The 12,803-nt window shown below is 35.6% G+C and overlaps 1 protein-coding gene across 2 annotated transcripts; it reads left to right on the top strand.

The window, feature by feature from the left end:
* The first annotated feature begins 6 nt into the window (after positions 1-6).
* On the top strand, positions 7-11,972 carry LOC101512372 (ubiquitin-activating enzyme E1 1). 2 transcript variants are annotated; one of them, XM_004490574.3, is made up of 7 exons: positions 7-42; positions 246-607; positions 6,060-6,277; positions 7,675-8,469; positions 9,243-10,111; positions 10,215-10,647; positions 11,116-11,972. In XM_004490574.3, exons 2-7 carry the CDS (start codon positions 259-261, stop codon positions 11,710-11,712), a joined length of 3,261 nt encoding a protein of 1,086 aa, XP_004490631.1. In that variant the 5' UTR covers positions 7-42; positions 246-258; the 3' UTR covers positions 11,713-11,972. The 2 variants fall into 2 exon arrangements, with proteins under 2 accessions (XP_004490631.1, XP_004490632.1); XM_004490575.4 differs by having other exon boundaries at positions 243-607.
* The last annotated feature ends 831 nt before the right edge of the window (positions 11,973-12,803 follow it).

The following is a 12,803-nucleotide window of genomic DNA, read 5'->3' as shown; positions in this document are numbered from 1 at the left end:
TCCGATCAGATTCCATTCCTTTCTTCTCCCAAGTTCCAATCGGTACGTTCCAGACGTATCTTCCAATCTTATCAATTTTATTTTGTTACTTAATTGTTCATCACTCTAATTCCATGCCAGTTAGGGTTTATCGATTTCATCATTTTTTTTTTATCTTAGTTCTAACTCGATCGCTTTGTTTGTATGTGTTTTGTTTTTGTTTCTTTGATAATCTCGATGGTGCGAATTTGTCGCGTATTCAGCAGCTTACTGCACTATATGCTTCCTAGAAAGAGAGTTAGCGAAGGAGAAGTGGTTCTAGAAGAAGAAACTAACGCAGGTTCTGCTAAGAAGGCTCGGATCGGTTGTTTTGATACTTGTTCCCGTGAATCGACGGTGAAAGAGACTGACCAGAGCTTTGTTAGCGGCGGGAACGGTAATAACAGCAGCAACAGCGCCGGGGATTCGATTGCAGCTTCGAATATGGCTTTTGGAAATTCAAACCCGCAGGAAATTGATGAGGATCTGCACAGCCGTCAGCTTGCTGTGTATGGCCGTGAGACTATGAGAAGACTCTTTGCTTCCAGTGTTCTTGTTTCAGGGATGCGAGGACTTGGTGCTGAGATTGGTAATTGTGTCTTTAAACTCACTCTTTTTAGCGAACTAATGTGTTGATGTTTGTTGTCTGGATAATGTAGTGAATATTCGTTTTTATTTGATTTTCAAGATGGGGTACTTTATACGATTAACAAGGGTAGTATTTTTTTTTGAAACGACTAATGTTAGTATGTTAGTTGTTAATTTGTTAGTATATGTTGGAGGTGAGAATTGAATAGACCACCTTATCACTCCACTTCTTTACCCTCCCACCCTAGTTTGTTTGTTTAAACTTTGAAGCTTATTTGATTGAATTTATCTTATGACATAAGTATTTATGTTTTTGAATACACTTGTAACAATAATTTATGATATGCCCAAGAGTTTTTCATTGATTAACCCTCGGGGTTAGGTTATAAATAAACATCTAGTTGAGCTCTTTAGAATAGATTATTGAACTAGTGTACGGGGACATTTTTGGATATACAATATATTGAAGAAATTATGCATGATTTTTTTTCTAAAATCGAAGAGGGAATGGAGGGTAAACTCTACTTAAGCTGTTAGCTTGTTACAATAAGCTGATAACAATTTATAAACATATTATAAGCTACTTTTACACGTATTTTCAAAATAACGTTCCAAACGCCCCCTTAATAAACTTGTTCACCAAGCACACCCTAGATCTGTATGGGTTGTTTAAGATTTTAGATTTATATATCATGCACAAATCCAAATCCAAATCCTAAAATGTAGGAGTGTGGTCAATGACTGAGCTATTTGTGAACTACTTGCCCTCGACTCGTTAAATATTCAATCAAGCTTGTATGTTTAATTAAGTAAATAAGCCCGAGCTTAACACTATGCTGATTAATTAAATGAGCTGAGTCCAAGCCATACATATAGAAGGTTCTAACTTCTAAGCCCAAGACATAAAAAGATAGTCAAGTCCAAAAGCTTCTAGCTACTCTTGTTTTGTCTATAGAAATAAAAACTGATTTCAAATTTCAACTAAATCAATTAACATAAATAAAATATTTGTTTTTCAAAAATTAGCCAAATAGCGAGTGCCTTTTAATTTAATGATTTCCATATTCCAAATAGTTTTTCAATTAACATCAATAGAAAACCCTTCCTCCTCTAAAATCTTTTCAGCCACTACTACACCTTTTATTATAATAAACCCTTTCTCCTTTAAAACCTTTTTTAGTCGTTGCTTATGATGAAACTTTATTTAAACTTGATAGTATTATAATGAATTTTGAATTTTTTTTATTGTACTCAAGATTAAGAGAAATGGGCATGATTGCAATAAAATGAAGACAAATGAAATGAGCTTAACAAGACAAGCCAAAATTTTATTAATTTTCAACAAGCCAAGCCCAAGCTTTAAGTTAGGCTCGTTTAAATACATAAGTTAAGCTCGTTTAGATACGTACGTGGTTTGGCTCAACTCATTTACACCCCTACTAACATGATTTGGATTTAGTTATCTAGGATGGAAATGCTTGTAATGGTCCTTCGCCTTTTATATACATACATATTACATACACAAGATTACTATACAACCAAATCCCTATTAGTACTCCTATACAACCAAATCTCTATAATTGAGGGATATTTTTAATAATAAAACAAAAATATTTTTTAACACTCCCCCTCAAGCTGGTGGATAGGTGTTATCGATTTCCAGTTTGGATACAATGCTTTAAAAGTTACTGCAATTTCTTCTTCTGCATTTTTCAACTTTAAATTTGGATCTATTGTTGTACTCGCTAGTTTGCATGTTATCTTGCCCGTTTCTTTTAGAAGATTTGTGATGTATTTTTGTTAGGATTTGAAAATCCTTTTCTTAGAGTAAGCCACTTGAATTCCCAATAAATACTTCAATTGTTCCAAGGTTTTAATCTCAAATTCCTTGGGTAGGTGTTGTCCCAACATTTATTGCTCCTTTTCAATCATCACCGGTCATTCTAACGTCGTCCACATATAGTAATAATACTGTTACTCCCCCCGACTCAAAAGTGTTTGATAAATATGGTATGATCTCCTTGGCTTTGTTTGAATCCTAGATCCACCATGACTCTAGCAAACCTCCCAAACCACGTTCTGTGATGGTTGAAGCCCATATAGAGCCTTCTTTAACTTACAAACGTTGTTGGCAACAATATGCTCACTGTATCTAGGGGGTATGTCCATATAAATCTCTTCTTCTAGATCTCATGGAGAAAGACGTTTTTTACATCAAATTGGTGCAAGATCCAACTGTAATTAGTTGCTCGAGATCATATCACCCTAACAATATTCATTTTTGCAATTAGAGCAAATGTTTTCAAATAATCCACTCCATACATTTGAGTAAATTTTGTAGCTACCAACCTTTCCTTGTAACTTTCAATAGACCCATCAACCTTGTACTTTACAGTATATACCCACTTGCATTCTACAAGTTTATTTCTATTTGATATAGGGACCAAATCCGAAGTATTGTTCTTGTCCAAAGCTTCCATTTCCAAGTCCATGGCTTGTTTCCATTTCCTGTCAGACAATGCTTCAGATATAGAGGTAGGTATAGTGGTAATATTCAGGCTTGTGAGGAAGGCTTTATGGGTAGGTGATAATTGTTCAAAGCATAGGTAGTTGGATATAGAGGGTAGGGTGGCTTGTTGGTACATGTCCTAGTATTCTTCCTAAGGGTAATTGGGATATGGAGGTCATCATAAGTTGGTGGTGTGTTGGATTCTGATTCCAGTGCATGAGAAGATTCATAGATTGGATCATCATAAGTTAGTGGTGTGTTAGATTCTGATTCCAGTGCATGAGAAGATTCATAGATTGAATCACTAGAGTTTGAAGCGTAAAGGGAAGTTAATTCATGTAAAGTCGGATTGGACTTTTGGATGTGAATAGATTAAAGAATGACCTATGTTCTTCTTGTATATACTAGATTCTTCCCATATCTTACATTAGTGTCATCATTTCTATCTTTCTCAAAATCAATTTAAGTCTTAACATTGTTTTTTCCTTCATTTCCATCTTTTTCAAAATCAAAGGCTTTAGGATCAAGTTTTCCTCTACTATCACAATGAATATGGACAAACGACACCCACTCAAATATTCTAGGGATAAAGTTATTGGAAGTGTACATTAAAGATAAAACGAGGATATATGGTAAACAATTTATGATATACAATGCAGTTAAAACAACCTCTCCCCAAAATTTCTTGGGAACTTACTTTGAAATACCATCATTCGATAACAAGTGTCCATTTTCCTCTCAGCAATCCCATTTATTAGGGTGTTTTAACACACAAGGACTTATGAAGAATGCCCTCCTTTTGACATAAATAATTGAGTTTGTGATTAAAGTAATATTTGGCCTTATCAGACCTAATCCTCTTAATACTCACTCCAATTTGGTGTTTTTTTTTTATCATGGAGAAGAACAGTACAAACACATAACTGACGTAAGATTTTTGTTTTAGTAAATAAACCCAAGTATAGTTATCAATGAAGGTTACAAACAAACAGGTACCTGATATATTTGGAACATTAGAGGGACCCTATACATCAGTATGAACTAAACAGAATGGAGAAGTACTCAGTTGGTTACTAACTGGAAAAGGTACACATTTGCGTTTATCAAGCTCACACACCTCACAGTGAAGGCTTTCTACCTCTAATTTCTTGGAGAAGGAAGAAAACAACTGTTTTATGACTAATTGAAGGATGACCAAGGCAAAAGTGGTACAAAATGACCTTGTCCCTATTGGTCTTTATTGATTTAGAAAAAAAAAAAAAGAGTTGCTATTGCTGAGTAGATTTGGAGGAAGATTTTAACTATCCAAGTAATAAAACAATTCCATTCTCTAGCATTATCAATTGTCCTCCTCAAATTCTTGTCCTGAAGGGAACAAGATTTGTTATAATAAACATTATATGAGAGGTCTCGTGTTAGTTTTTGTATGGAAATTAAGCTAGTGGACAATTTAGGAATATGAACGACATTTCTTGGAGTTAGGGATGAGCTTATTTGGACATCTCCTTGACCTGCTGCAGTTATAAGGGTACATCTGCTGTGGATATTTTTCTGTTGCTAGGGCAAGGTGAATAAGTGGAGAAGTGTGTAGGTAAAGGTGTCATGTGGTCAGTAGCTCTAGAATCCAGTATTCAAAAGAAAATTGAAACTTACCAAGAGGAAGTGTACTTGTATATACCAAAGAACTAGTATCTGTTGGTTTCTCTAACCAGCAGGCAAGGTGAATAAGTGGAGAAGTGTGTAGGTAAGGGAGTCATGTGGTCAGTGGCTCCAGAATCGATTATCCAAAAGAAAATTGAAACTTACTAAGAGGAAGTGTTCTTGTATATACCAGAGAACTAATACTTGTTGGTTTCTCCAACTTACTAAGAAAGGATCTCATCTTTTCTACTTCATCTTCATTGAGTCGGGTCAATCCACTTTTGCTCTCTCTAGCTGTCATATCTGTAAAATCAGCAGACAAATGATATTAGAAATGAAAGATTGATCTATCAAACAAACTTCAAACGTCCAAAAAATATCCACAAATTGTGTGTGCTATAATGCCGCAATAACAATAGTGGTCTAAGTTTGTAACAAAAAAGTCCGAGCAAAAACCGTGTGAGCTTCAAATGGCCCACAAACAAAAGTGCTCTGATCGGAAAATGAACACTCAAAACAGAACGAGAAACCGCTGATTTACAATCTAGTGGAAAACGGCGGTGAAAGGAGGTCTATAAGGCGGTCAAAGGTGGATAAACGAAGGTCAACAGTAACAGTGTGAATAGTGAACATACTATGGCAGCGAATAGGCCAAAAAGAAATCTCAAGTTGCTGCGATGAAGGCAGCAAAAGGGGCCACAATAAAAGTGGCTAAAGTTTCATAAAAAAAGAAACTGCAATGGAGGAGGCAGGTTTATGCGGAAATATATTTTATTGAGTTGAATTTGAAATATGCTAACAATAGATAAGATATTTATATATACAAGATTACTATACAACCAAATCCCTATTAGTCCTCTTATACAACCAAATCTCTATTAGTACTCCTATACAACCAAATCCCTATAATTGAGGGATATTTTTTATAATAAAAGCAGAAACAGATTATGACAAAAAGTGATTTATCATCTGTGCTAATAAATTTCACTAAAAAGTTATTGCCAGTTGGCAGTTGCTCATATTCAGTGTTACAAGTTTTACATCAATAACTTAGAATATTAATTTGCTGTATGTATACTTATTGACTGAGTTTAGGGCCATGGCTGTTTAAATGAGGGCAACCTTGCCTAAGGTCCTTACATATGGGCCCTCCATTCAATTTAGACTAATTAATTAAGAGAGCGTTGCTTTACAATTTGAACCATTTCATTTGTCTTGTAACTTTATTTTTTAACGGTTTAATGATAAAAATTCAAATATGCCAGTTTTATTAATACCTTGGATTTAAATTTACTTCGTGCAGCGAAGAATCTTATTCTTGCTGGTGTAAAATCTGTAACCTTGCACGATGAAGGGAATGTAGAGTTATGGGATTTGTCCAGCAATTTTGTGTTTTCAGAGAATGATCTTGGTAAAAACAGGGCCGTGGCTTCTGTCAGTAAGTTACAGGAACTCAATAACGCAGTGCTTGTACTAAGCTTGACAACTAAGCTGACAAAAGAACAACTTTCTAATTTCCAGGTATTTCTACTTTTGCTCTTCTTATTTTTTAGGTCCTGGTATTTTTTTCTAATGCATTTATGTGTATGTCTACACATATCAAGTGATTATATATGGAGTTGTAGAAAATGCTTTTCCTTATTCATGCCTTAATAGTGAAATGACAAACTCTTGTGTTATTTGCATTCCAATATGCACTTGTTGATATTATTACCGTTAAAATTTTCCTTTATTCTGCTGAACATCCATTTACATCCAATAGCTCTCCGAATGGATGGAAAAGGAACCAATGTCCATGTGCTGTTTTTCACAAGAGCTATGTATTCTTCCTGCATAGCTGCAAACTATTTTGGGTTAGACAAGGTTTGAATTACTGTTGATGGTTCCATATTGTAAGACCCCAAAATTCTTATTACTGTGATATATACATGTATATCTTATTATGTGTTGTGATTAGTTAGTTCATTCACCTTATACTTGTGTTAGCTCGAGAGTGATAAATTTTACATGTTTAACGTTACAGCTATTGAGAATCATAATAGGTGATTAATATTTATGGTAGTCAGTATTTATGTGGCTAGGGTCTATTCTAATGTTGACAATACAAAATAATAGAAGACATAATAAGATTGATGGTTTAGAAAAAATATAGTAGTTGCTAGTTAGGAGAGAGTCATAATAAGATGAGAAAAAGCTTCACTCCTATTGTTACTAATCATGGAATTACTATTTTTTTAAGAATGTGTTGAGGTTTTAATATTAGCAAGTAGCAATAATTTTTTATTTTACTAGCTTGGTGCTTGGCCACCCTTAGTAATCTAGTACTTGAGCATTTTCTCACAACTATACGTGTCATACTTTGGCAATAGTTCACCACTTGTCATACATATAAGAGTAATATTTTAGTTCTTGGTCTATAATTTTTTGTTGAATTTTTCATGTTATTTTTTAGTGACGTCTCATACTTTTGAAATGGCCGAATAGCTGTAAACTGGGTCACATGTTATTGACTATTGTAGTCTTGTAGATAACATTAAGTTAATGAGTTGTTTTTCTTGCATAAAGCTCAAACAAACTTACATATATGTATGTAAAGTTTAAGGTTTATGGAGGTTATGATGTGATATTTACATGTTCTGTGGTATGAATGTCAACCATTACAGGATAGGAGACAACTAGTTGCACCTATTACCTTATTATGTTGCATGCTGTGTATCACCAAAAAATAACTCTAACCCTCATTGTATCTCTATATACTATTTGTAGAAAGTGAAGAGAAATAACATCACTATTGTTGAATTTACTTGACTGTTACAGTAAAACATGTTCTTTTTGGGAATAGTATAATCCCCATTTGTTTCTCTAGCTTATTTGGATAATTTTACATTTGTTTATTACTTTATTTTACTGTTTTGTAGGCTGTTGTTTTTACTGAAATCAGTCTTGAGAAAGCTGTTGAGTTCAATGATTACTGCCACAGTCATCAGCCTCCTATCGCTTTTATTAAAACTGAAGTTAGGGGTCTTTTTGGTGCTGTGTTTTGTGATTTTGGGCCCGAGTTTACTGTTTTTGATGTTGACGGAGAGGAACCTCATACAGGAATAATTGCATCCATCAGCAATGACAACCCTGCTCTAGTATCTTGTGTTGATGATGAGAGACTTGAGTTTCAGGATGGAGACCTTGTTGTCTTCTCGGAGGTTCATGGGATGAAAGAGTTGAATGACGGAAAACCTAGAAAGATTAAAAATGCTAGAGCATATTCATTCACTCTTGAAGAAGACACCACAAACTATGGTGCCTATGAAAAAGGTGGTATTGTCACACAGGCCAAACAACCAAAGGTTTTGAACTTCAAACCACTAAGGGAAGCACTCAGTGAACCAGGTGATTTTCTTCTAAGTGATTTTTCTAAGTTTGACCGCCCACCTCTACTGCATTTAGCATTCCAGGCTCTGGATAAGTTTGTTTCAGAGGTAGGTCGCTTCCCTGTCGCTGGTTCAGAGGACGATGCACGTAAATTCATTTCTATTGCCAGTAATATTAATGAAAACTTAGGTGATGGAAGGTTGGAAGATTTGAATCCAAAACTTCTACAACAATTTGCCTTTGGTGCTAGGGCAGTATTGAACCCTATGGCTGCCATGTTTGGTGGAATTGTAGGACAAGAGGTTGTCAAGGCATGCTCTGGGAAATTTCATCCACTTTTTCAGGTAATTTATATTTCTTGTTAATCCTTATATTCTCTCGTATTTTGATTTATTATGTGTGGTGCAAATGAAGTGACCCCATATGAAAGTATTTTTGCCATAATATTGCTCCCGAGTTAGTCAGCCATTTCAGTTTTGTGTGTACAGTTTGCAGCTTTCGTTGAGATTTTTAGCAGTAGCAGTAGAACTATGCATCTTCTATAGTCTTTCATAGAAATAATTCTGGGGCATAATTATATTTTAAACAAAGACAACCTATATCTGATAACTCGTCTTGGGAAAAAAGCCCTCCCATCTTTTTGAGCAAGGCACATTGTTGAGCATGATTTTTATAATGAATGAAATTTGGTCTTGACTTTCATTTGATTGTTTGGATTATTCCCTCCCTCCAAGCTGTGTACGCCAATCCCTGTCTAAAGTAATCCATACCTTGAGGCAATGTCATTAGTGTTCAAGTTCCGAAAATGTTTATGTTTTGGTATACAAATATTTATACTCACCAAGATTTTGACCAAATGGATGTACATAGGCACATAATGGTTTAAATTCTTGAGATTTTAATATTCTCTTCAAAAAGAAGGGGTAGGTGCTAGGTGTTTCCCAACAGTTTCAAGATATACTGGGCTTAAATTAATATAGTTTTTCTTAGCTTATAAAAATACTGAGTCTATTGGAGAATATCATGTTTTTATTTTTTTATCCTTGCCTTCACATTTCTTTTCCGAGTTGTATTTTTGGTTGTGGTTTTAACTTCTGTCCTCTTCTGACATCTGCAGTTTTTCTACTTCGACTCCGTGGAATCACTTCCTACAGAACCATTGGATCCTAATGATTTAAAACCAATAAATAGTCGTTATGATGCACAGATTTCAGTTTTTGGGCAAAAGTTACAGAAGAAATTTGAAGATGCTAAAGTGTTTGTTGTTGGATCTGGTGCACTGGGATGTGAGTTTTTGAAAAATCTTGCCCTAATGGGAGTTTCTTGTGGAGGTCAGGGGAAGCTGACCGTTACTGATGATGATGTCATAGAGAAGAGTAACTTAAGCAGGCAGTTCCTCTTCCGTGATTGGAATATTGGCCAGGCTAAGTCTACAGTTGCTGCTTCAGCTACTGCATCTATAAACCCTCGACTTAATGTTGAAGCTCTGCAAAATCGTGTTAGCTCTGAAACTGAAAATGTGTTTCACGATACGTTTTGGGAAAACTTGAGTGTCGTGATTAATGCACTAGACAATGTGAATGCAAGACTATATGTAGATCAGAGATGCTTGTATTTCCAGAAACCACTTCTTGAATCTGGTACACTTGGAGCAAAATGCAATACCCAGATGGTCATTCCTCACCTAACAGAAAACTATGGTGCCTCAAGAGATCCACCTGAGAAACAAGCACCAATGTGTACTGTGCACTCATTTCCACACAACATTGACCACTGCTTGACATGGGCTCGATCAGAGTTTGAGGGTTTGCTTGAGAAAACTCCAGCTGAAGTAAATGCATATTTATCCAACCCAAGTGAATATTCTAAAGCAATGGCAAATGCTGGTGATGCTCAGGCAAGGGATAACTTGGAGCGGGTTCTTGAATGCTTGGACAAAGAGAAGTGTGAGACTTTGGAAGATTGTATTACTTGGGCTCGGCTTAAGTATGTTTGTTTGATAATATATGCTTTATTTATGTTATCTTATGTCGGTGGATATTAGTTTTTTCTGTATGTGCTACACTCAAGCATGGTTTTTTATTTACAGGTTTGAAGATTATTTTGCTAACCGAGTGAAGCAGTTGGCTTATACTTTTCCTGAAGATGCTGCAACTAGTACTGGAGCTCCGTTTTGGTCTGCACCGAAACGATTCCCTCGTCCGCTACAGTTCTCCTCCTCTGATCCAAGTCATCTCCAGTTTTTGATGGCAGCCTCTATACTACGAGCAGAAACATTTGGTATCCCTATCCCTGACTGGGTAAAGACCCCTAAAAAGTTGGCTGAAGTGGTTGATAGAATGATAGTACCTGACTTTCAGCCCAAGAAAGATGTAAAAATAGTGACAGATGAGAAGGCCACCAGTCTCAACACTGCTTCCGTGGATGATGCAGCTGTTATTGATGATCTAATCGTCAAGTTAGAGAGATGCCGGTCAAATCTGCAGCCAGGGTTCAGGATGAAACCTATCCAGTTTGAGAAGGTATTTTTGTCTTTTTTTGTTCTGATGACAGTGTTAACCATGTTGCTTTCTGTTTTCTTAACTATACGTCCTTCGTCTTAAAACTAATGTTGTTTAAGGTTTTTGCACACATATTAAGAGACACAATGATTAGAAGAAAGAGAATAATCATTTTACCAAATCATCCTTGTTAACTATTGGTTGGTTTTCCACTATCACAAATGTATAGTAGAATCATTGCTTAGGAAGTAGTGTACATTTTTGCTGAAGGGTAAAATTGGGAAAAAATAATTAAGGTTACTTTGAAAATCGAAAATGACATTCATTTTGAAATAATATATATATATTTTTGCTATAGTGACTAATTTTTAAACAGAGGGAGTATTTGGTTTGAATTGGGAATTTTGGAAGTTTGTTCTTGGCTACTTGCTTAGAATAGGATCTGGGTTTTTGAAAATTTGAAATTGTTTTTCTTCTGAAAAATTGCAGGATGATGATACAAACTACCATATGGACGTGATAGCTGGGCTTGCCAACATGAGGGCGCGGAATTACAGCATTCCTGAGGTTGACAAACTCAAGGCCAAGTTTATCGCAGGAAGGATCATTCCAGCTATTGCAACCTCGACTGCTATGGCCACTGGGCTTGTCTGTCTGGAGTTATACAAAGTTTTGGACGGAGGGCACAAACTTGAGGACTACCGAAACACATTTGCCAACTTAGCATTGCCTCTCTTTTCCATTGCTGAGCCAGTTCCAGCCAAGATTATCAAGCATCAAGATTTGAGTTGGACGGTTTGGGACAGATGGATTATAAGAAACAATCCTACCCTCAGGGAGCTTCTCGATTGGCTGAAGGCCAAAGGTTTGAATGCTTATAGTATTTCTTGTGGAAGTTGCCTGCTTTATAACAGCATGTTTCCTAGGCACAAAGAGCGGATGGACAAAAAAGTTGTGGATTTAGCAAAGGATGTAGCTAAGATGGAAATCCCTTCATACCGTCGTCACATAGATGTTGTCGTGGCCTGCGAGGATGACGATGACAATGACATTGATATCCCTCAAGTATCCATTTATTTCCGTTGAGATGTTTTCATCCAATCAGTTGTGTCTTAAACGCATCTTTTAGTTAGAAAGACATAATGTTCGACTTTACTGTTATTCCATGTTCGTAGTGCCTTCACACAAGGCAACATGGTTGACCCTCCCATAGTTCATAATTTCATATATGAATTGGAAAGCAACTTTCGTTAATGTTGTATCATTTGTTTGGTGTTGGCTGTTTTTTTACATTAAGTTAACCCTTGTTTCTTGAGATGGTTAAATGATGGATATCTTATTTATCACATCCCTTCTAGTTATATTTTGCGGCTACTACTTTACTACTGCCTTTCTTTGAATTTTTATATTGGTAGTCTAGTCATTACTAGATCAAAAAGAAAAAAGAAAAATCGTGGCGTACTGGCCGCGAGGCAAAATGATGGTTGTCTTTTGCAATTTGGCAGTGAGACGGGAAATTTGAATTCTAGTGATTACTTCATTAAAATTTAATCTCAAGTGCAGAGAATTCAGTGAATGAGTAAGTTTTGTAGATATATTAGAAAGTTTTTACAGAGAAGATAATTTTTTGTTGAAATGTGAGTGGCCTTCATTCAAGATGATAGGCATAGTTATATAGTTAAAACATTTACTAAGTGACTTAATTGAATATTTTAGAACTTTTTACACTAACAAATGACAGCTCACTAAAATAAATAATAAACTAAAATTAAAATATCATATGGTAGTTTCCTATAACAGCCTGGTAAGTAAGATTTTTGCGTTAAAGTTTCGAATATGCCCATTCATTTTTTTATTAAATAATAGTATGAAAATGTTTGTACAGTTTGATAGTTTTCAAAAAAAATTATCTTGTTAAATTGTATCGGTAACACAAGACTAATTGCATTACCATATAAGATAGGACAAAAGTAAATTCTACCGTAGACCACAATTTTGACCAATTACACTAATTAGGGTTTAAAACTCCTATCATGCCTCGTTCCCTCCGTTAGCTTCCACCGTTATCGAACAATTGCCACCGCAATGATCTTTGGCTGCTACGACGTCCCAGTTGCAGCCTCCGTTCAACCATCACCGCCGGCGAAAACCATAACATCGGAAGATATCGTCCAAAT

This window comes from Cicer arietinum, chromosome 2, assembly GCF_000331145.2.
Source record: "Cicer arietinum cultivar CDC Frontier isolate Library 1 chromosome 2, Cicar.CDCFrontier_v2.0, whole genome shotgun sequence".
Lineage (NCBI taxonomy): Eukaryota > Viridiplantae > Streptophyta > Magnoliopsida > Fabales > Fabaceae > Cicer > Cicer arietinum.
Note: the sequence above shows the minus strand (reverse complement) of the source record. Positions and strands in the feature narration are given on the sequence as shown.